The 24,761-nt window shown below is 34.5% G+C and overlaps 2 protein-coding genes across 2 annotated transcripts; one reads left to right on the top strand and one right to left on the bottom strand.

Moving 5' to 3' along the window:
* Positions 1–1,512: 1,512 nt before the first annotated feature.
* Positions 1,513–8,380, top strand: LOC18052610 (ATPase family AAA domain-containing protein FIGL1). Its single transcript, XM_006447015.2, has 13 exons — positions 1,513–1,912; positions 2,520–2,658; positions 2,894–3,283; positions 3,745–3,983; positions 4,630–4,757; positions 4,856–4,974; positions 5,054–5,146; positions 5,411–5,512; positions 5,789–5,891; positions 7,624–7,707; positions 7,791–7,886; positions 7,995–8,122; positions 8,220–8,380. The coding sequence occupies exons 1-13, from the start codon at positions 1,563–1,565 to the stop codon at positions 8,319–8,321; spliced, it is 2,073 nt and encodes a 690-aa protein (XP_006447078.2). The 5' UTR covers positions 1,513–1,562; the 3' UTR covers positions 8,322–8,380.
* Positions 8,381–10,896: 2,516 nt separating this feature from the next.
* On the bottom strand, positions 10,897–12,679 carry LOC18052609 (cytochrome P450 94B3). Its single transcript, XM_006447014.2, has one exon. The coding sequence runs from the start codon at positions 12,587–12,589 to the stop codon at positions 11,096–11,098; it is 1,494 nt and encodes a 497-aa protein (XP_006447077.2). The 5' UTR covers positions 12,590–12,679; the 3' UTR covers positions 10,897–11,095.
* Between the last annotated feature and the right edge of the window lie 12,082 nt (positions 12,680–24,761).

The following is a 24,761-nucleotide window of genomic DNA, read 5'->3' as shown; positions in this document are numbered from 1 at the left end:
TTTTTTTTGGGTTTATTTTGGGGCTGCCAATGTAATGGACATGTATCTGTTTTGTGCATTAGTAATGTATTTATATGGTGTTGTAAAGTGTAGTTTCATGGTAATAAATAAAAGATGATGGGTATTTGGTCGTTCTCATATTAAGTAACCACACACTTTCTGAAATATTTGTTATTTCAAGCCATGGCTATGGTGATAGCCATAATAACAACACATGAATGGGTTTTCTAGCTATTGTCCATTTCATAGCTCCTGCTCTCTGAATTGATTATCCTGCTTCCACACAAATCTTTGTTTGCTACATATTTTTTTAGATTTCTACTTGTTATTCAAATTCAATCCAATACATTTTCAGATTCGACGCAAATTTCACACATTCTAATCTATCATTGTTATAATTATATTCCTCCTTCTCTCCACTCCACAATTTGTTCTCTCTCTCTCTTTTTTTATTTATAAATCACTATCTACGCGATTATACTTCATTGCCATTCTATTCTTTTCTCTTTTACTTATTTGTTTCAAGATTGCGTATTGTGTTATTATTATTTTCCTCGTTTTCCCATTATTTCCATGCACTACAAACGATGCCATTTACACAAGCTTTCTTCCTTCTATACTATTCCATCATTAATAATCTTCTCCCCATTTGCCCATTTGTAGAACTAATGCCGCAAATGGTCCACCAACTGCGGCTTTCAATTTTTCGGATGCTTCCTTCCAATTCACCAATCCATCCACTTCATCCCTTCACATACTGGATTATTTTTCGCTCCAATTATTGAGGACTTGCCGGATTTTGCGGCTCCAAGTGCGTTCTCAACACCTCTAATCAACTACATTTACTTCCTATCCTCTTGGTTTTGCTTCATTTTTCCTTTAATTAACATCAATCGATGTCATTCCATTTTTCCATGCTACGATAACCACACTCACATGCCCTCTTAGATCAAAATACTTGTTTATAATGTATATAAAATTGTCTCTTGCTAACTACTTGCTTCTACATCTAATTGCTACAGCTAACTACTTCATTGTTATCTACACCAACTTTTTGTTGTTCGATTAAACAAAATTGTGGCGCCGTAAACAATTCATGTCTATTGACCTGCACTCCATATTTCCTTCAACTACCACCTAGTGACTTCCCACTTCCACGATCTTTCTCTTTTTCTTCCAATGGTGCCTTCACTACCACTACCAGACAAACAAATGGGGTATACTACCCAAAGAGCACGGTAGATGGAGTCTTATTTTAATAGGTTTGAGGTGATGATATTTGATAGGTCTTCGTAAAATCTATAAAAAAAAATTATTTTAAATATTATAAATCTCATTATTAGGACCCATTAAGACTTTGCCAAATGTCCAATTTGCGATTGTCGAAGGTTTTTCTTTTATTTCCCATACGATAAATTGATTCAGTGGCCATCTCGTAATTTGGCTTAAAAATAGGGCCATATGTCTGTATCCCAAATTCCCACGCACCTGACCCAGGCCAAAATTCAAAACGCAGTCCCCAGCCCAAACAATCCACTAACCCCCCAAAAACCAAAAAGCGGATGGCGGGAAAGGAAAATAAAAAACCAGCGTTCTCTTCTCCTCTGTTGAAACCGCGAGAAAGAGAAATGGAAGAAGAAGAACAGTGTGGAGAGGTTCCGAAAACGACGTCGTGTTGGAGAAAGCAAGTCGACGACAACCTCAAGCGGCTTCACTCGCTGAAATTCGGCGCCGATTACTTCCTTGATAAGCGCGACTTCTCCTCGGTTCGGCTCCTCAGCCTCCGTCTCCTCGGCTTCCTCGACTCCCACACTCAGTCCGAAACGGACGAGATCCTTACTCGCCCTATCCGCCGCGAAGCCGTCGCCAAACTCGACGAGGCTCGGCGCGCTCTTGTTCCGGACTCCGATCGGTACAAATACGTTTATTATTTTGTAGTTCTGTAAAGATTGTTTTGGTCATTAGATCTTGATTGATATAAGGCTGCGTATCTATTTGTGTATCTTTACTTCAATTATATTAATTTTAGTACTATAATTTAAGATATTGGGCTCTAATGTTCTGAATTTTACTTGGAGTTGCATGATTGAAATTGGAGCTGAAGCTGGATTTTTTTTTCTAGAATTTAAAATCTGAAAAGTCTTTTTATTAATTGAATTTTGGCAATTAACCGTGATTTTCTTTTCTGGTATGTTTGTTGTTAGAACCCCATTAATGATGAAGTAACAAAATGAGGGTTAGTCACTTTTACCTATTTAACGATGAACAATAGATGGCTTGGCATTCCATGGAGCTTATGTCCATTGTCTCTGTACATGAAGCTAGATGTTGACCGTGAAGAATTCCTGGAGTTAATAGAGTTCTGGTTAAGCATTTGAACTTTGAATTTATTTTATTTAGTTAATTTTGATTTGGGTCTATTGACTAGGACTATGCATTTTATGTCAAATTTCTCTTTTCACTTGCTGAGATATACTCTCTGATTTTCAATTTTGATAATTTGTTCAATGCACTCTTAGGCGAGCATTTGAACAGGCAGGCAGAGCTCCTGGCTGTGCTTTTAGCTTGAAAGGAGGAATAGACGTTGAGAAGATTAAGCAATCAAAATATTTTCGAGCAAATCTACAGCAATATAACGAACGGGCTGCAAGTGAATTGGTATAGAACACAAATTTTTCTCTTTGATTGTTTTGTTCCCACTTAATGACAGTTTAAGAGGCTGTACTCGTTGAATTTTCTTTTTTCTAATTGGCTTCTCTTTTGATATTATGATAAGTTGTTTAAGAACCTTCCTTTTTTATTGTGGTCTTTAGTATTTCTCTCCCACAAGCATTAGAAGAATATCAGTTGCCCACTGGTGACGTTAACTAGTTGAGATCTCAAATTGTCTCAGGGAGGCAGATTAGACAGGCAGGGCAAGTTGTTTAGCAATCAATCAAAAGTTATGACACAAGAAAAGTTGGCATCCTTGTACGGGAACAACATCATGAAGACAAATACAGGCTCATTCAGGAGTATGTTGAACTCCAAAAGCAACGGCTCTGAAGATTGCGTGATTGTAGAAAAGTCTTCCTTGTTTTCCAACCTTCCGAAGGGTCATAATGTCTCCAAATTTGTTAAAGTTGAAGAGGAAGAAAGAGGTTATACAAATAGTTCGGGAATGAAACGTGCACATGTTGACATTAGTAGCCCTACAAACTGGATTTCCAAGTCACCATCAGCCACTGAAAACGTCAACAACGATGTTTCTGCCAATGGATTTGTTACTGCAAAAGCAAAATTGGTACTTATTTTACATCGAAACCCATTTTCTCAGTTTTTGATTGTGACATTATTTGGCTTTGGGGTTTTATTTTTATTTTTTTTCCCTCCCCTTTTCTCAATGTTCATTTTTTACCTAATGGCTTATTTTTGTGTCCACATGAAGTTAGACAACCTTTTTTGTTACATTGGACAGGATTAATATTTTCATTGTAGAATGAAGATATGAACTTAAGTAGAAGCATCTCAGTAAATCATGTATATCTAATATACATAGTCCCTTGAAGATGGAAAGAGAGAGAGAGAGAGAGAGAGAGAGACAGAGAGACAGAGAGACAGAGAGAGTAGAATGAATAATAAGATCACAGCTTAAAAAAGATTGTAATTTATTTGAAATATTTTGTGGAAGCTAAATCCGTTTCTCTCCAGCTTATGTTTTTTTTCCACGAGAATCATTGTTAATAACAACCTTTTCCGACATAGGAAAGGGATGTTAGGCAACGACGAGGGCTTGTGGGATCGTCGGGTGCTTCGGTTTCCCCTCAGAGTGATAACAATCCTAACATAAGGGGTTATGGTGCAAAATCGTATGGCATTTCACGTCGTGGAGTTCGTGGTAGTTTTGTTCCTCCTATTAGAAATAATGGGAGCAATGTTGGAAACATGACTTCTAGGTGTGCAGGAAAGAATGATGATGCTCTAGAGTACTCGACTAAGGCATGGTGAGTTATGTAAATTCATATAATTAAATATAGACAGCATACCTTAAAGTACGTCTTTGTTTGAACGTGACAAGCTGACAGCCATCAGTATCGTTTCAAGTTTGGAAAACCTACTAATGATCTTTGACCATTAGAGTATGTTTCATCTATATAGGGTGTATTTGATTGGCTTTTGTAGAAAGTACTTTTGAATAAAATCACTTTTTGTGAAAATAACTAGAGGAATTTTAAAAAAAATTTGTCTACATATTGCTTTTTGGAAATAAGGAGTTCCAGTTTTTTAATGCACTAACAGTCTCAAGTATACCCAGAGGTTTTGACAAATCAGAGCATCTTTTGTATTTTGATGATATTTTCAGTGCACACATAATGCTTGCTGGGAACCAGTTTGCTTCATTTGCCTTCAAACGAATCAAATAATGCGCTTTTAAAGAAACTATAAACTTCTGTGCCTGACTTACATATGGTTTTTTAGGGGAATATTTTCTTCATATTTGAAAGAGGCATGCAATTTTTACTTTCTGTCTTGTTCATTCAGAATTTCAGTTTATGTTTTGACAATAATGTTTATGTCTATCTCTCATACACGTGCGCACAATTACGAACATGTGCAAGTCCTAATTCCTTTTTCGTCCTTCAATTATAGTCTGGAGATGCTATGTGGTCCAGATGGAGAGCTTCCTGAAAAATTGAGGAATTTGGAACCTCGTTTGATTGAGCATGTTAGTAATGAGATTATGGATCGTGATCCCCATGTCCGATGGGATGACATTGGTACTATGTGATTCCTTACATATTTCAGTTTTTCTCATGTCAATCTGTTTATGTATGAAGTTTTTGTTATTTACTATCACTACTTGATAATGCTGTAGCTGGTTTGGAGCATGCTAAAAAATGTGTAATGGAGATGGTTATATGGCCTTTACTGCGTCCTGACATATTTAAAGGCTGTCGTTCCCCAGGAAAAGGTCTTCTCCTCTTTGGTCCCCCAGTAAGTACTAAATCCTCAGGCATATGGAAGATACAAACACCACTTAGTTATGATATACCTATTTCCTATTATGTTTTAGGGAACAGGAAAAACAATGATTGGGAAAGCCATAGCTGGAGAAGCAAAAGCAACTTTCTTCTCTATATCTGCAAGTTCGCTGACAAGCAAGTGGGCAAGTATTTTTTCTTTGGTCTTATTTTGTGTGATTGTTCATAGAGTTAATTTCTGATTTCCCAGAAAAATTTTGAATGATTATTAATTTTCTATATTGTTACTTGGGATACATACTATGTCACTCATAATTGAATTGCAATGATCGATAAAGCTTCCCAAATTGTCTCCTGATCTTTAACAGCTTACTACTGAATCATTTTAAAACTTTCTCCCAGATTGTATCATATGTTAAAATGAATTTCAATTGAATTGATAACTGTAGATTGGCGAGGGCGAAAAGCTAGTGAGGGCCCTTTTCGGAGTTGCTAGTTGCCGTCAACCAGCTGTAATTTTTGTTGATGAAATAGATTCGCTTCTTTCTCAGGTAGGTTAACTTAACAGCTCTTAAAGACAAAGCTATAGTGTTGGTTCAGGTTGCCTTATTGTCGCTATATCAGTCCCTTGTACAGGAAGACTGGTTTCTGCAAGGCAAGTTAATGATTTAGATAGGTTTCTTTCTGCTTGGATTCTACTTGGTCCATTGGAAAATGAGGACTATACTCGTTTTTTTTCTAGATGCTGCCTTACATGCATGTTCATCATATTAATGCCAGTCTTGCTGGTGAATAAACTGTTCTGCTTAAAACGATTTTATTTTCAGCGCAAGTCAGATGGTGAACATGAGTCAAGTAGAAGACTGAAAACACAGTTCCTGATTGAAATGGAAGGCTTTGACAGTGGCAGTGAGCAAATTCTCCTTGTAGGTAAATTTTGAATCCCTAAATTCAATTATTTAGTTTATGTATATTGTTTCCGGTTTAGGAGAAAGGTTTTGACTGCCACTGCCAGTGGTTTGTTTCCAAGAAGCAAGCATAATCCTGTATATTTTAACTATAATTAAGGTTCTTTATGCTGACTGTGCATTCCTCTTTTGCAATGGCTACTTAAAAACTGTTTGGCAGAATTTTCTAATTACATGTTTTTCTGGTTTCTGAGAAAGAAAAGACAAAAGATTAGTACATACATTGCTTTAGCTTCAGAAGTCTTAATTGTATCTGCGCTCTGCAGAATACTAAGTGGGTCTTGACAGGTTAAGGGTTATCTGCATTAAAATAAATAAAAGAAAATCTAAAGCTAAATATGAATAGTATTAAGCAGCTATATCATGAATAGTATTAAGCGGCTATATCATAGCATCTATCAGGGTTTTGGGTCTGGTAAAAATTCTTGTAGTGAGATTCTCTCTGCTTCTCCTTAGATTTAACTTCCAGATATCCATGATCCCAAATATCCAAACGTGTTGCACTTACATTTCAGAGTGGTATATTTTGTGAACTCTGAGTTTCTCCTTATTTTCATTCATATTCCCACTCTTTGCCTGGCAATATCTGTTAGGAAATGATCATGGTTCTCCCTTGCATGTTGAACTCAATATTTAATGTGCTTTCTGCAAGTGAATAGACAATCTGAGTAATGGTTCACACTTGCATGGTTAATATGTACATTGCTATAATCTTGTGCACAATGGGCTTGTTTGGTTGTTGTATTAAAGACCCTCATTGTATTAATTTTATACAAGCCCATGTTTGGCAAAACAAAAGTTACAGTAACACCACATTATTGGGCTAAGTTAATGCACCAAGTTGCCGCATTAAATAAACCCGACTCACAGTTGGGTTTAAGTTAATGCGGCAACTGTCGCTTGGTTTTTTTTTTTTTCCTCCATTTTTTGCTTTTTTTTGCAACTTGACTTTTGCTTTTGTTTTTTGACTTTTGACTTTTGTTTTATAATAATAATAATAACTTTTAATTTAATATAATATAATATTTTTATTTTTTATTTTTACATTATAATTATTAATATAAATTAATAAATATGTAATTTATTATTCAATATTATTATATTATATTAATTATTTTTATATTATAATTTATTAATAAATTTATAATTTATTATAACTAATAATAAATAGTTAAATATGAATAAATTTAAATAATATTAATTTAAAATTAATAATAATATAAAATATTAATACAATTTAAATATATTAATATAATATAACATATTAATATAAAATATAGTATAATATTTAATTTAAATTAATTAAAAAATTTATTACAGTACAGTGTAGTACCAAACATTGCACAGTATTATTATAGTACAGTGTTAATGCAATACAACATAATACAATACACCAGCATTAAAATAATACAATACAGCATAATACAATACGTGTACCAAACGCACCCAATGAAAAGAAAAATGTATAAGAAAGTAAAGTAATTAATTACCTTAAAAAGTTTTAAGCAATATATTTGGGCTATAAAAGCCTATGCTTGTACTGAATTTTGGTGCAGTTATTAAATAAAAAAATAAAAACAGACTATGTTTCAATTTACATTTGTTTCGCCTCAATCTCCTTTAACTGTCTTTACTCTTGATTTTCAGTAGCTCAGTTTACTTGGTAGTTGCATTCACTTCTTAAAATTATTCAGGAGCAACAAATAGACCTCAAGAACTTGATGAAGCGGCACGTAGGAGGCTGACCAAGAGGCTTTATATTCCCCTTCCTTCGTCAGGTGCAAGATATATTACTCATTTATTTCGATAACTACTTTTATTGCAATGATGTGTCACTAACATGCTGGTACCGGAGATAAAGAAGCGAGAGCCTGGATCATACGTAATCTTTTAGAGAAGGATGGATTATTCAAGCTTTCTGATGAAGATATTAGTACCATATGCAAATTAACTGAAGGTGTTTGCTTTGAATCATTCACAACTATATTTATTAGCTGTGTGGTACTTTACGTTGACATTTGAGTTTTTGTTTCAAATTTTCCTGACTTGGCATGTTTGTTTCTAGGGTATTCAGGATCGGATATGAAAAACTTAGTGAAGGAAGCATCAATGGGTCCACTGAGAGAGGCCCTGAGACTGGGAATAGAAATTACAAGGCTGCAAAAGGAGGATATGCAACCGGTAACTCTTCAGGTAATTATATTCAGAAATCAATTAAATTAAATGTGCACGCGAATGCGTAGTTTTATCGGGTCGATTGACGGAGGCCATCTCGTTATCTTTTACACAGGACTTTGAGAATGCATTGCCACAGGTGCGGGCTTCTGTTTCTCTGAATGAACTTGGTATATATGAAGAATGGAATAAGCAATTTGGAAGCTTATCTCTTTAGAGATTGCTTCCCAGTAAAAAAAAATATATATATATAAGCTGTAATTGTCATTTTCCACCGGTGTTCATAAATGTACGTCGGCTTCTAATATTCTAAAATGTGTCACTAATCTCTAGAGTATAAAATGGGAAATTTATAAAAATGGCCATAAAAATTTTGTATTTTTCAACTTTAACCCCCCAAAGTTTTTTCTATCATAATTAGCCAAATACCCTATATTTGGACTACATTACCCTCGTTACTTTCATCAAATTTACAAAGGCATGCCACTTTTTCAATTTCAGCAAAAGTAAATACGGATTTTCCTCAACAACTTAACAAACTTTCATTACTCTCAACAAACTTCATCATTCTCGATAAATCAATTGCATAATCAAATATATAATTATCAATGTGAGAGCTTCTTAAAATTAGTTTATTCTCTTATACAATGTAAACCTTTAATCTATTAATTTTATCAACTAAATTCGAAATTAAAGTGAGTTTTGTTGTAAATATTGTTATTTTTCATTTATAAAACAATGTGATTTGTTAAAGTACTTAGTTTGAGTTGAAAAATGAAAAAAAAAAACCATTGAAAACACAGAAAAATCGGGCAAAAAATGAAGTTCAGAACAAGTGAGACATGCAAGTGGGACAGGTGCCTGTCGCACATAAATGCAGTGCGTTTATGTGAGACATGCACCTGTTCCACTTGCATGTCTCACTTGTTCTGAACTTCATTTTTTGCCCGATTTTTCTGTGTTTTTAATGGTTTTTTTTTTCATTTTTCAACTCAAACTAAGTACTTTAACAAATCACATTGTTTTATAAATGAAAAATAACAATATTTACAACAAAACCCACTTTAATTTCGAATTTAGTTGATAAAATTAATAGATTAAAGGTTTACATTGTATAAGAGAATAAATTAATTTTAAGAAGCTCTCACATTGATAATTATATATTCGATTATGCAATTGATTTATCGAGAATGATGAAGTTTGTTGAGAGTGATGAATGTTTGTTAAGTTGTTGAGGAAAATCTGTATTTACTTTTGCTGGAATTGAAAAAGTGGCATGCCTTTGTAAATTTGATGAAAGTGACGAGGGTAATGTAGTCCAAATATAGGGTATTTGGCTAGTTATGATAGAAAAAATTTTGGGGGATTAAAGTTGAAAAACGCAAAATTTTTATGGCCATTTTTGTAAATTTCCCGTATAAAATAGCGGTTCTCATTTTCCTTTTTATTTTTAGGTGGCTGGTTCAATTTGAGTCACGGGTGAAGCTATAACGGCTTGAAACATAACTTTTTTTTTATCTTCCATCAATCTCTATACATTATATAGTAGAAAAGAATTAAATAAAAGTCCAATGGGGAGTGGCTGAGTAATTTTAGTCAACAAGCCATCTCTATTCCAATTTTGAGAGAACTAAGAATAAAAAATTGATTTATATTTTATCCATCCTTCCACCAGTTAAAAAATATATTAACAAAGTCAAATAAAAGCTCTAAATAAATATGATATATACTATGGAGTCATTTTATAATAACAGGACGAGTCAACACGTTTCATAGTGTATTTTTTCATTTTTTAATTTGTTCGGGGCTCATTATAAAATTGCGCATATACGGTACGACGTATAATTACAGCCAGCCTCCAACCTTTTCTCCTTAAACAAATATAATGCAAGTTCAAATTATCATTCCAAGCACGCGTAATAAAATAAAATAAAAGCCCGGAGGAAAGGCTGTGCTATGACTAATACGATGTATATAAATTATAGACAGCCTCCATCTTTTTCTACTTAAACAAATACAATTTCAAATAATCATTCCAAGCAAGCATGTGCTTCGAATTCAAATTTCAATAATTATTTCCTAATTACACTAATTTATTTACATAGATTAATTAGACTAAAGATAAAGCATAAGATGATCATATTGTTCCCCAATAAAATAAAGCAGAGAGCTATGTATTTTAATTTATTTGTTCTATGTTTACTCACAGTCATTAACTAATTCGTCTCGGCCCGTATTGATTAACTGCTATCATAATAAAAGACATCTAATCTAATATGCTGACCTGATTTTAAAATTAGACCAAGTCTAGATGCCCCCAAATGATGCCCATAATCTTAGGTCATGTTTGGTTGGGATGAGAGAATGTAAGAGATGAAAGTAATTTAAATTTTCTTTTTATTTTCATTGTTTGGTAGTAACAAAATGTATAAGAATTTAATTTTCTTTAGAATTTAATATCCATCATAATATAGAATTTGAATTCCACGCTAAATAGTGAAGAATTTAAATTCCTCTTATATTATAAACTAAAGTTTTCAAAATTACCCTTCATCTTTTTAACTTATTTAATGACATTAATAATTTTTATTTTATTAATTTAATATATATATATATATATATATTATTACTAATATAAATAATTTAATATTAAGGTAAATGATAAATTTGTTTAAAGAAAAAAATTATAATTCATTTCCTTATCAAATTTTATGTCAAACCAAACAACAAAATTTAATTTCACTACTCTTCTTCATTCCTTTCTTCTCCCTTCCTCTCCATTCCACTCTTTTTCTCTCCTCCCTTTTCTTCAAACCAAACATGACCTTAGAGAATGCCGGCATTCACGAGCAATCAATCTAGTTTCATTGTATGATTGTTTGCATTTGACAATTCTCCTAACTATATTACTAGAGAGGCAACAGCATGTTACATTGCCCATCAAATTTAAAACTAAAACCATTGACTTTCAATTAAATTTTATTGGAAGCCTTATCTTAATTGCTCTCTCCTTCGAACAAATACTTTTAATCCGCCGGCCATGTGGGCTGTAAGGCGTGGCACGAACACCGGTTGACCGGACCTGACCGGCCTGATTTGGTACCGCCTGAGTACTGAAGCCACCACATATTTCATCTGAATGAAAGCCATCTCCTTTCCGAGGCAAACACGCGGACCTGCCTGAAAAACTGGGAACTTGTAGGGGCAAACCTTGTCAGGTTCTCCTTGGGAAAGCCATCTTTGTGGCTTGAATTCAAACCAATCATTGCCCCATAATGCCTCCATTCTCCCCATTCCATATGGGAAATATGTCACCCTGTCTCCGGCCTGAACCGCTGTCCCATCCGGCAACAAATCGTCGGCGGCTGCATGCTTTGAGTCCCAGGCCACGGGAGGGTATAGTCGCATTGACTCGCAAATGCAAGCCTTCAACAATCTCAACTCCTTCAATGATTCATAGTCTATATCTTCACTCACGAGCCCTGTCTCCTTAACCAGTTTTTGTTCAATATCCTGGTGACATGAAATCAACCAGAATAGCCACACCATTGCTGCCGAAGTTGTGTCTCTTCCTGCCATGATGAGACTTATCGCCATGTCTCTTATTACCTCCTCCTCCTGGCCAGACGCTATCAACCGAGACAATAGATCCTGGCTGTCATTTTCTCCCTGGCGTACTGTCATCTTCTTGTTATGGATAATCTCCTCAACGTATTCGCGGACTAGTTCGACGGCATCTTTGAGTTGCCTTTCTGACCCAATTCCAAGCCACTTCTTAATCTTCCAAACTATAAACAAAGGCGCAGCTCCCCGCCTGGCGGATATCTCTGATGCCATATCAAAAGCTTTGGCAAGAGGTGGCGCGGGCGAAGAAGGATCCAAGCAACAGCGATCTATCCCCATCGAAACTTTGCAAATCATATTGAAAGCAAGCCTTGTTAGCAACTCCTGCAAGTCAACTTCTTCGGATGACTTTGCTAATGAGTCCATCAAGGGCAACAGCCGGTTGTCAACTTCATCCTTGAGTGTATTCATCACAAACTCTCTCAACGAGTTGGTGCTGAACTCGTGGCTGGCCATCTTTCGCTGAGAGCGCCAAAGCTCTCCGTCCACATTGAATATCCCGTAGCCAAGAAAGTCACCCAGAATTTCGGTGAAAGGCTTGCCCTTGGGGAAGTTGTTAAAGTTGGTCTTGAGTATGTACTCAACGTTTTCTGGGTTTGCCGTCACTATGGTTCTTCTTGCACCAAACCTGCTGACAACAATCGTGTTGGTGGCCGATTTTGCAAGGAGTTCAGTGTACCAATCCAGCAAACGGTGCCGGTTTCTGTAGAAAGATATCAAGCATCCGATTACAGGAAAAGTAGGCGGGCCTGACAACTTAGAAACTCTCTTGAATTCACTTAAAATTACGTACAAAATGTAAAGAATCATCCATAGGAAAACAAGAAACCACTGCTGCAGAGACATGATCAATAAGTTCATCTGTGGGCATGCAGTTTAGTCAACTGATCAAATGAATGGGGTGAGGGTGGATGATGAGTATTCAAAACTTCATAAACAATACGGCAAGACTGTTTTATATCGATTAGCTGAGCTTTTTTTTTAGCACTGAATTAATGATGAAGATTTATTTTAAGTTTTTATTTTTTTATTTCTCTTACCTAACAATTATTAATTTAGTACTTAGTACAAAAACTTAGCTCAACACTGAATCCTTATCAGTTTTATATATAGTATAATTCTCTGTTCCGTTAATTGACATGTGTCATTTATTATTATAAAGGGAGATATTCTATCTTCATTTATTTATTTTATTTTATTAATAACAGGGACACCGCAATAACGAAATGGTTCAGTTGAATTATGCAGAAACATGATGGACACGGTCTCTCTCTATCTTTTATTTGCTTGGTCACCTGGTTTGTACACCTCGTCAATATGCACATGCCCATGAACTTAGAAAATTAATTTTTTTTCTCTTTATCATTTTTTCCCTTTGTAATTTTCTTATGTATAGGATCTATAGTACAGAATTAGTTAAAAAGGGGTAGTTAAGTGGCATCCCTGAAAGTCTGACTTACTTCTCTCAGTTCAAGTCACTAACTAAAGTAACATAAAAGCGGTTTTTTGGTGCTCCACTATCTTACTGGCCAGTCTTTTTCTATTGACATCAAGTCAGAAGAATTTCCAAATTGATTTGACATATGCAACAGTAGAGTTGCTATCCATTGTTAATGCTTTCATTTTGATACTACTATTGTTAATATCGCAGCGTGGGAAGCTATTGCAGCAAGCTGTATACTGCTAAAGAACTCTCAGAATCAAAAGCAATTGATCTAGCACTGCTCTGGTTGGTTGCATGCAATTGTGGTGTCGCTGCTTTAAGGCTATAAATATTGTGAAATGGAAGCTCTGGCTATCAAGTCAAAGTGGATGAGTGTTTAGTATGAAATACAAGTATGCAACCTAAGAGGGGGTGAATTGAGATTCTAAAAATTATTTAATTCTAAAACAAATTATCATGCAAATCTAGAATGAATTTAATGGAATAACAATTAAATCAATTACAATATAAAAATATAAGGGAAGAGAGATTGAAACATGAAGATTTTTACATGGTTCGGCCAACCTCGCCTACGTCCACACCTCCAAGTTTTCCGGGCTTGAGGATTTCACTAAGCAAACCTCCAAGGCTTTAAATGCTTACACTTGACTTCCAAGGTGTCAATGAACCTTTACAACAAGAGATTATTCACAATCTCTTAACCTAAGTGTATCCCAACACTTACAATCGCTCAAAGTAGAAGATTAAAAATTATTTTTCTCTCACACAATATTTAAGATTACAAATCAATGCCCAATGTGTGAATATATGAAACAAGAATGTATTTTAAAGGTTTATGAAGATTGTATTCTCGAATATAAGCTCAATGGTCGTGTTGTGATCAATCTTGTTTGAATTTGAATGAGCTTATTTATAGTTGGAGTTGAAAAACTAACCGTTACAAACTGTCTGCCCGAAAACGGTTCGCCGTTAACCATTAACGGTTTACCGTTTAGGCTGGTCAAAAGTTACCGTTGGGCCAAATTTCAAATAAACGGTTTGCCGTTTAGGCTTACCCTTTCGCCGTTAAATTTCCGAGACCTGCAAGATGAACATCAGTTATCCGTTTACATGAAACGGTTAAGGATTTGCATGAAGTGACCTCTCTGGATATTATCGGTTAACCGTTTGTAATAAACGGTTCGCCGTTTGTTTCCAGTAACCTGCAAAACAATTTAGCCTTATCTGGTTTTGTTAAACGCTGCCAGAAGAGTACAATCTTCAATTCTGAATTTTATCGGTTAACCGTTTAAATAAACGGGTCACCGTTAAATTCTAGTAGCCTTCCTAGCTTTTTGTGTTTTCCGTTTTTCTTAATCGGTTAGAGCTTAGACAATATGTTGCTCTCTAGCTTTAATCGGTTAACTGTTTGAAAGAAAACGGTTCACCGTTTATTTCCAGAATCACATTTTAAACTAGATTTTGCAGAGAATCATTTTCTAATTTGAAAGTCCATCTTTTATGAATATGATTGGAATGATTATAAGGCTTTCTTTTATTAAGGAATAGCTCCAACATTTTAATCAAAAATCATTTAAAGTTTGTTATCATCAAAATCAATATTATTAACATATTCATGTTAACAATCTCCCCCTTTTTGATGATGACAAACTTCATTCAATATTTTACTCCCCCTTAATATATGCTCCCCCTAAATGTATGGCCAAATTAAGAAATGTCCAATAAAAAGATTTTTGCTCAAGAAAACATTTTTAAATTCATTTTAAATCTTCTCATAATTATCTCCCTCTTCATTATCAAAAAGAACAGAGAGAAAGGAAAAAACAACTGCAAATCCGTTAAAGAAGTTACCCAGTTTTGACGAGCCAAAATTTTGGCAGAGTTTCCCTTAAAATGGAGCAAAACCACTAATACAAAATGAGATTAAAACACTTCCAAAATATATTAACAACAACTCCGTCATCCAATAAACCAACAACTCCATCAACTAACAAACCAACAACTCTATTAACCAATAAACCAACAATTTCATCAACCAATATCAACTCATCCAACATCAAGAACATCACACAAACATGTCATCAAAATCCATCAAGATCATACAGAGGTAGCAGTGTATATAAAAATATAAATAGCAACACACAAACAAACAAAATATGAAATGTATGTGCGAAAATAGAACTCAGAAACTATGGAGGTGGAGAAGATGTACTCCCCGGATCATAACCAAAATAGCAAAGAAGAGTGTGTTATCCAGCTATAAGCTCAAGCTGCTGATCAATGCTCTACTGCTGGAAGGTCTGAAAATCAGAACGTAGCTGCTGGTGGTCACAGGAAAAATCGTCCAACCGATCGAGAATCAGCTGCTGGCGCTCCGAAATCCGGTGAACATCAGCAATCAACTGCTGCACAATGTCTGAAGCAGGGGGCTGAACTGGAGCTGGAGGTGGCTCAGAGGCAGAGGGCTGCTCAGGAATAGCAGAGGGCTCAGGAGCAGGAGGCTGCTCAGGAGCCAGAGGCGGCTCGAAAGAGGAGGGAATATCAGCATCTATCACACGCTCCTCAAAGTCAGAGTCAGCTGGAGGCCGATGGACAAAATGGCAACGCAGAGGATGAGGATGAGCTCCTAATCTAAAATTTGGAAGCTTATCGGGAGGATAAACATCGTTGAGCATCCGATCATCCTCTGGGGCAATCAATGTATCCCGGTTTTTGGAGTTTTTTTTGTCTTTATCCACTCTCTATTCTTCCTAGAAAAACCGATACTAGTCATGGCCTCGGGACCAATCCATCTAGTCTCCATATAACTGGTATCGAGAAGAGGCACCTCAAAGCGTCGCAGTATCTTAGTAATGATACTACCATATGGAAGCAAGCGGTGGTTAACCACGGGAGTACTCAACATGTGCCGCACAATAACATAGCCGAGGTTAATAGGATGACCTGAAATGAGGCTATCTAATAGGCAAACGTCCAACCTCGTAACCTCATCCGAGTGACCCTTCTTAGGTGTCATTATGTGCTGTAAAATAGAGTGAAGAATGCGAACTTGGAGAGGTAAAAGTTGAGCCCTAAAAGGTAGATTGCAGGTCTCATCAGACAAGTCTCGGCGGTGACAAATATTACGAACTCTATCAACATGACTAAAATCGTCAAAAGAAAGGGCTTTCCTAGAGGTGTAAATGTCATGACCCTCACTAGAGATACCAAGAAAGCCAGCTAGGTCCTCATCATCAAATTCTATAGGCACACTGCCGACTTGAGTAACTATCCTATTTAGGCGAGTTGCGGAGATTTCCATGTTCGAATAAAAGACTCGCACTAAATTGGGATAAACTCGGTCATCAAAGTCAATGGCAGACTCCCAAGGCTGAAGTATATCCCTAATGCTTCTACCACATACAACTAAGGTACTGAAATCATTTATTTCAACATAAGAAGAGTCAAGTACTTTTTGACCATTGAAGCGATCCTCGAACCGCTTGGCCAAGGAAGGCATGGGGAAATGAATTTGAGCGAATTCAGAGACTTCCTGTGGTGGTATAGGATTCCTTGGAGGCATAGATTTTCGCCTGAGATTTCTCCGAGGGGGTGCAGCCATGGGGAAGAATGAAGGAGTTGGAAAATTACGGGAGAGATATAATGAGAAGGAGATGAACCGATTATTTGCTTAGGAATGAGTAAACGATGTGATTTTGAGGCTCAATTTGGTTGAAGAAGGGTGAGAATCGGGTTAAAAAGGAAGAAATCCAAACGGCTGCAGTTAGGGTTTAGATTTGGGATTTTTCAATTTTGGACTTGATTTGAAGATTTGAATCGGTGAAAGTGTTCTAAAGGTGATAAGAAATGATGTTATAGGTTTGATTTGGCAAGAAAAATAAGAAAAATGAAGGTTTGAGGACAGAGGAAGCTTCGGCTGCGCAACAATGGCTGAAACGGTGAAAGGGCAACTGGAGAAGGAGAAGAAAAAACCTTTGAACAATTTTATAATCACGAAAATGGTTAAGGGGTAACTTTCAGAGGCTAAAGAATGGGAAACAGTTAAAGGTTAAACTCTTAACGGCTGAGGAGTAACTTGCTAGAGAGCTATCTGATTTTAAACGGTTTACCGATTGCATCAAACGGTAAAAGGGTTAAAAGGCAGACAACATAATCGAGTTTCTGGAATAAAACGGTACACCATTTATTGGAAACGGTTAGCAATTTATTTTATTATAATTTCGCACATTTGATTTAATTTTTTGCCAGCAAATAATACATTCCAAGATCATTTAATTGATCTAAAAATATTTTATGAGCCATTTTAATGCATGATTCATGAACATGTATTCAAGCAATTAATTCATATAATCAATCAAGAATTAACAAAGCAAGCACATCATTTGAATATCAAGCTTAATAATTTAAATCATTAAATCACTAATAAGTCAATCAATTCAATACACTTAGTAGCATGAATAGTAACGTTAATGTGAAAATTTCATCATTCCAAGTTCATGTCGAATCTTTGAAAATTGTTCTTCGCCAAGAGGTTTGGTAAAAATATCAACGAGTTGCTTTTCTGTAGAAATAAACTCTAATGCAATATCCTCCTTTTAAACATGATCTCTCAAGAAATGATGTCTTATTTCTATATGCTTGGTTCGAGAGTGTTGAATGGGATTCTTTGAAAGATTTATAGCACTAGTATTATCACACTTAATAGGAATATGTTCTAGGTTAATACCATAGTCTCTAAGTGTTTGTTTCATCCAAAGAGCTTGTGCACAACAACTTCTTGCTGCTATATATTCAGCCTCGGTAGTTGAGAGTGCAACAGAATTTTGTTTCTTACTAAACCATGAAACAAGTAAGTGACCTAGGATATAGCATGTTCCACTAGTGCTTTTCCTATCAACTTTATAACCGGCAAAATCCGCATCCGAATAACATGTTAAATCTATATGAGTTCCCCTAGGATACTAAAGGCCAATATCTATGGTTCCACTCAAATAACGGAAAATTCTTTTAACAGCAAGCAAATGGGATTCCTTGGGACAAGATTGAAATCTTGCGTACAAACATACACTAAACATGATATTGGGTCTACTTGCAGTTAAATAGAGTAAAGATCCGATTATACCTCAATACATTTTGATATCCACTTCCTTGCCTTTTTCATCTTTGTTAAGTTTGGTTGTTGTGCTCATTGGAGTGTTTTTAGTCTTTGAGTCACCAATGCCGAATCTTTTGAGTAGATCTTTTACATACTTGGCTTGATTTATGAAAATTCCTTCCTCATTTTGTTTTATTTGCAGCCCAAGGAAGTACTTCAACTCTCTCGTCATACTCATTTCAAATTCATTATTCATGCAAGATGAAAATTCTTTACACAACAATTCATTAGTAGAACTAAAAATAATACCATCAACATAAATTTGAACAACAAGTATGTCTTTGTCCTTATGTTTGACAAAGAGAGTAGTATCCACTTTATCCATTGAAGAATCATTTTCTAACAAAAAATTCTTAAAGCTATCATACCATGCTCTAGGTGCTTGTTTTAAGCCATACAAAGCTTTAACTAACTTATAAACATACTTATAAACATGATTTAGAAAATTTTCATTTTCAAAGCTAGGGGGTTGTTTTACATACACTTCTTCCATTATAAAACCATTCAAAAAAGCACTTTTCACATCCATTTGAAATAAAATGAAATCTTTATGACATGCAAATGCCAACAATATTCTAATTGATTCTAGTCTAGCTACGGGTGCAAATGTTTCATCAAAATCAATTCTTTCTTCTTGGTTGTAACCTTGAGCCACTAATCTAGCTTTATTCCTTACAACCACACCGGATTCATCCATCTTATTTCTAAATATCCATTTAGTACCCATGACAGATTGATGTTCCGGTTTAGGAACTAATTCCCATACATTATTTCTTTCAAATTGATTTAACTCCTCTTGCATTGCCATAATCCAAGATTCATCATTTTCCGTATCCGTAAAGGATTTGGGTTCAATTTGAGAAATAAATGCATTATGCTCACAAGTATTTCTAAGTGATGATCTAGTTGTAACGCCTCGTGAGGGATCTCCTAAAATTACATCCTTAGGGTGAGAAAAAACATACCTCCACTCATTGGGGAGTGATTGAGAAGTACCTTCATTTTGCTCTACATTCATTTCTTCATGTTGCTCATCTTGATTCCCATGAGATGCATCCTTTTGGTTATCTTTTGATGATTCTTTTTGTAAGTCTTCATCTACATCATTATCAACAACAACTTTCTCCGTAGAGGAGGGGTTAGACTCATCAAATGTAACATGCATAGATTCTTCTACAACTAGTGTATTTTTGTTATAAATTCTATAAGTTTTGCTTGAGTTTGAATATCCAAGAAAAATACCAACATTAGATTTTGGATCAAATTTGCCAAGATTGTCTTTTGTGTTCAAAATAAAACATTTGCATCCAAACACTTTGAAATAACCAATATTGGGTTTTCTATGTTTCCAAAGCTCATATGGAGTTTTGTTAAGGTTAGGTCTAATCAACACACGATTTAAAACATAACAAGCGGTGTTGATGGCCTCGACCCAAAAATACTTAGGCAATGAATTTTCATTCAACATAGTCCTACCTATTTCTTGAATGAATCTATTCTTTCTCTCAACAACTCCATTTTGTTGTGGAGTTCTAGGTGATGAAAATTAATGCTCAATGCCAAAATCATTACAAAAAATCTCAAATGCATGATTTTCAAACTCTCCTCCATGATCACTCCTAATGCATGCAATACCATACCCTTTTTCATTTTGTATTTTCTTACAAAGCACTTTAAAGGCATCAAGAGCATCATCCTTATTGGCTAAGAATAATAACCAAGTATATCTAGAATAATCATCCACTATCACAAATGCATAATATTTACCATTTAAACTAGCATATCTAGAGAGCCCAAATAAATCTATGTGAAGAAGTTGAAGTGGTTTTAAAGTAGAAATATGATTTTTATTTTTGAAAGATGTTTTGATTTTTTTTTTCCAAATTGACAAGCTTCACAAATCTTATCTTTTTGAAAACCAATTTTTGGAAGACCTTTAACTAAATCATTTTTCAAAATTTTTGAAATTAAATCCATACTTGCATGTCCTAACCTTCTATGCCATAACCAACTATCATCATGTAATGCGGAAAAACATTTATCAAGAGTAAATGCACATTCTATGTCAATGATATAAACATTACTACATCTATTCACAACAAATAAGATGTTACCATCACATGAATTCTCAATAACACAACTAAATTTATCAAAAATAACTTTGTAACATTTGTCACATAATTCACTAATACTAATTAAGTTGTGTTTCAAGTTCTCAACCAAACATACATTCTCAATTAGAGTTGAGGAAACTTTACCAACAATTTTCAATTCTAAGAATTTTTCCTTTTGAATTGTCTCCAAAAGATATGTCTCCACCATTTTCAATTTTGGTGAAGCTTGAGAACTATGCATAGTTTCTGGTCATGTGCCTTGAACAACCACTGTCCAAGTACCATTTATTTTTCTTCTTCTTTAAGCCCTACAAAGAAAATCTCAAGTTTTAGGTACCCAAAGCTTTTTGGGTCCTTGAGAGTTAGTAATGGTTCTTTTTGGAACCCAAATACATTTGACACCATAATATGTATTCCTTTTCACGGGACATCTATATTTCATATGACCGTTTTGATTACAATAATGGCAAACAATCTTATGATCACTTGTGGAGGAAGCTTTAACAAAATAATTCTTATAATATTTTTGCTTCAAGTTAGGCTTATACCCAAGTCCTCCTTTATCAAAAACACATTTTTGTGAGTTAAGCATATTATCCAACATCTTTTGCCCATTTATAAATTTCAAAACAATCTCATTTAACTCATTGCTCTTTTTCTTAAGCATTTCATTTTAATTTTTCAAATCATCTATGTGTGATTCTAAATGCTCATGTGAGATGCTAGGTTTCTCATTTGATAATGCAATTTCATCATGCAATGTTTTGTTCTCTGCTTCTAGGCATGCAATTTTTGCAATTAGAGATTCATTTTCATTTTTAAGCTTTGCCATTTCCTTTTTTAAGACGTACATTCTTTTTACCAATCTTCATCAACTCATTATGCAATTCTTTAAAAGCATCATACAATTCATCATAGGTGGGATTACTTACCTCATTGAGATCATCATCCCCTCGTATTGCCATAAGCGCTAGGTTTGATACTTCTTGCGATCCTTCTTCATCACTTGAATCTTCATCGCTATCATGCCAAGTTGCAACCATTGCTTTCTTCTTGAGTTTGTTGATAAGTGGGCACTCCGATCTTATATGGACAGGCTTCTTGCATTCATAGCATGTGATTACCTCTTTCTTCTCCCTTTGGTTCTTGAAGTTTCTGAAATTTCTTCGCTCTCCGGTTTTCTTGAAGAATTTTCTGAACCTCCTTGCTAGTATGGCTAGTTCTTCATCATCCGGTTCACTCTCCCCATCGCTATCATATTTTAAAGCTTTGAGAGCAATGCTTTTCTTCTTCTCCTCATGCCCTTTTTCTGCTGCCAAATCTTATTCATATGAAATGAGAGAACCAATTAAATCATCAAGAGGTAAAGTATTTAAATCTTTGGCCTCTTCAATAATGGTTCTTTTAGGTCTCCATTCTTTTGGAAGTGACCTAATGATTTTCTTAACTTTTTCGCTATTTGAGAAGGTCTTTCCTAGGGCTCCTAGGGTGTTTACTATGTCCGTAAATTTGGTATACATAGGGTACACACTCTCATTTTGCTCTATTTGGAACAACTCATATTGTCGAGTGTACCTACTAATTTTCGACTCTTTCACTTAATTTGTGCCTTCATAAACTACTTCAAGTTTGTGCTAAATTTCATTGACACTTTCACAACTAGATACTCTATGAATTCTTTCTTATCAAGTGCACAAAATAAAGCATTCATAGTTTTGGAATTTAGAGAATCTTTTCTCTTTTCCAATTCATTCCATTCCCTTGAAGGTTTTGGAATATCTTCCCCGAATTCATTTTTAGTTAGGGGCAAAAACGGACCATCACATACAACTTCCCAAATTTCATAATCTAAAGCTTGCAAATAGATTCTCATTCTAGTTTTCCAATATGCATAGTCATTACCGTCAAAGAACGGTAGTCTAGTTGTGGATTGCCCATCTCTAAAGGTTGAGTCATTTAGGGTTGTCATTGATCTTTTACTCTAGACGATTAAGTCATAATAAGAGAACAAAGCTCTGATACCAATTGAAATACAAGTATGCAACCCAAAAGGGGGGTGAATTGGGATTCTAAAAATTATTTGATTCTAAAACAAATTATCATGTAAATCTAGAATGAATTTAATGGAATAACAATTAAATCAATTACAATATAAAAAGATAAGGGAAGAGAGATTCAAACACGAAGATTTTTACGTGGTTCGGTCAACCTCGCCTACGTCCATGCCTCCAAGCTTTCCGGGCTTGAGAATTTCACTAAGCAAGCCTCCAACGCTTCAAATGCTTACACTTAACTTCCAAGGTGTCAATGAACCTTTACAACAAGAGATTATCCACAATCTCTTAACTCAAGTGTATCCCAACACTTACAATCACTCAAAGTAAAAGATTAAAAATTATTTTTCTCTCACACAATATTTTTCTCAATGTCCAATGTGTGAATAGATGAAACAAGAATGTGTTTTAAAGGTCTATGAAGATTGTATTCTCGAATATAAGCTCAATGGTCGTGTTGTGATCAATCTTGTTTGAATTTGAATGAGCTTATTTATAGTTGGAGCTGAAAAATTAGCTGTTACAAACTGTCTGCCCGAAAACGGTTCGCCGTTAACCATTAACGGTTCACCGTTTAGCTGGTCAAAAGTTACCGTTGGGCCAAATTTCAAATAAACGGTTTGCCGTTTAGGCTTACCCTTTCGCCGTTAAATTTTCGAGACCTGCAAGATGAACATCAGTTATCCGTTTACATTAAATGGTTAAGGATTTGCATGAAGTGACCTCTCTGGATATTATCGGTTAACCGTTTGTAATAAACGGTTTGCTGTTTGTTTCCAGTAACCTACAAAATAATTTAGCCTTATTTGGTCTTGTTAAATGGTGTCAGAAGAGTACAATCTTCAATTCTGGATTTTATCGGTTAACCGTTTAAATAAACGGGTCATCGTTAAATTCCAGTAGCCTTCCCAGCTTTTTGTGTTTTCCGATTTTCTTAATCGGTTAGAGCTTAGACAATATGTTGCTCTCTGGTTTTAATCGGTTAATCGTTTGAAAAAAAACGGTTCACCATTTATTTCCAGAATCACATTTTAAACCAGATTTTGCAGAGAATTATTTTCTAATTTGAAAGTCCATCTTTTATGAATATGATCGGAATGATTATAAGGCTTTCGTTTATTAAGGAATAGCTCCAACATTTTAATAAAAAATCATTTAAAGTTTGTTATCATCAAAATCAATATTATTAACATATTCATGTTAACATAGTAAACATGAACTCCGAACAAATAATTTTGATAAATTAACAAAGATGATATAGATAAAATCAACTTCAAATTAAAGTTTCATATAAGGGAAAGAAAAAAAAAAGAAGCATGAAAATAGATTCCCATGTTATACGTTCTTATTTAGTTCATTAAATAATCTTGTGGGACATTAAATGAAAAAATAATGGAATATTATTATTTTACCACCAAAGTTATTCTGAGATATTATGTCAATACCATGCTTTGCTTAAAAGTATATTTTACCACTAAACGTTTGCATTACTATCAATTTACCACATTCCGTTAGAAAAACGTTAATGTTTAACAGAAAATGAGTTCAAAGTCGATTTTACCCCCAAGAGAATAAAAGATAATTTCACCCTTTGAAAAGAAAGAAACGGTGAACAAAAATAAGATTTAGAAAACAACTAAAAATTGTAATTAATAAAAAAATAATGAATAATATTCAGAATTACGATAAATGGCAAAGAACAATATATATATATATATATAAAGCTGGAACTTGAGGAGGTGATGTGGCATCACCATTTCTCATCTTTGTATATTCTCTATTATCTAATAAATAGAGAAATTTTCTTTTAGATTTGACTTTTCATCTTCTCATAATTAATTTGATTGTTATTACACAATAACAATTATGTAAAGATTTTAATGATGCATATTCTTTGTAATGAACATCCAATGGGGAGTGTTATGAATTTATTAAAATAAATATAGATGTTCATAACATATATCTCTTAGTCTCTCCACTATCTCCCATTAGCAACATTTAGCTTTCGTATAACTCACATTATCTCACAAGGAATTATGATTCATAATTTTTCATTAATTTCATGGAGTGATTATGTAACTATAAAAGGAAAGCCCATCTTTTTATTTTATACACACACAATTGGAATGAATAAAATCACCCTATAATATATTCTCTCATTTTATTCTTTATCTTGCGTTGCTTCTTTATTTGTATTGCTGGCTAATAGTTTTTTTTTTGTTTTTTATAAGGCTGTCTTATCTTAAAAAAAAATCAATTCATATTT

The sequence above is a fragment of the Citrus clementina genome, unplaced genomic scaffold, assembly GCF_000493195.1.
Source record: "Citrus clementina cultivar Clemenules unplaced genomic scaffold, Citrus_clementina_v1.0 scaffold_2, whole genome shotgun sequence".
NCBI lineage: Eukaryota > Viridiplantae > Streptophyta > Magnoliopsida > Sapindales > Rutaceae > Citrus > Citrus x clementina.
Note: the sequence above shows the minus strand (reverse complement) of the source record. Positions and strands in the feature narration are given on the sequence as shown.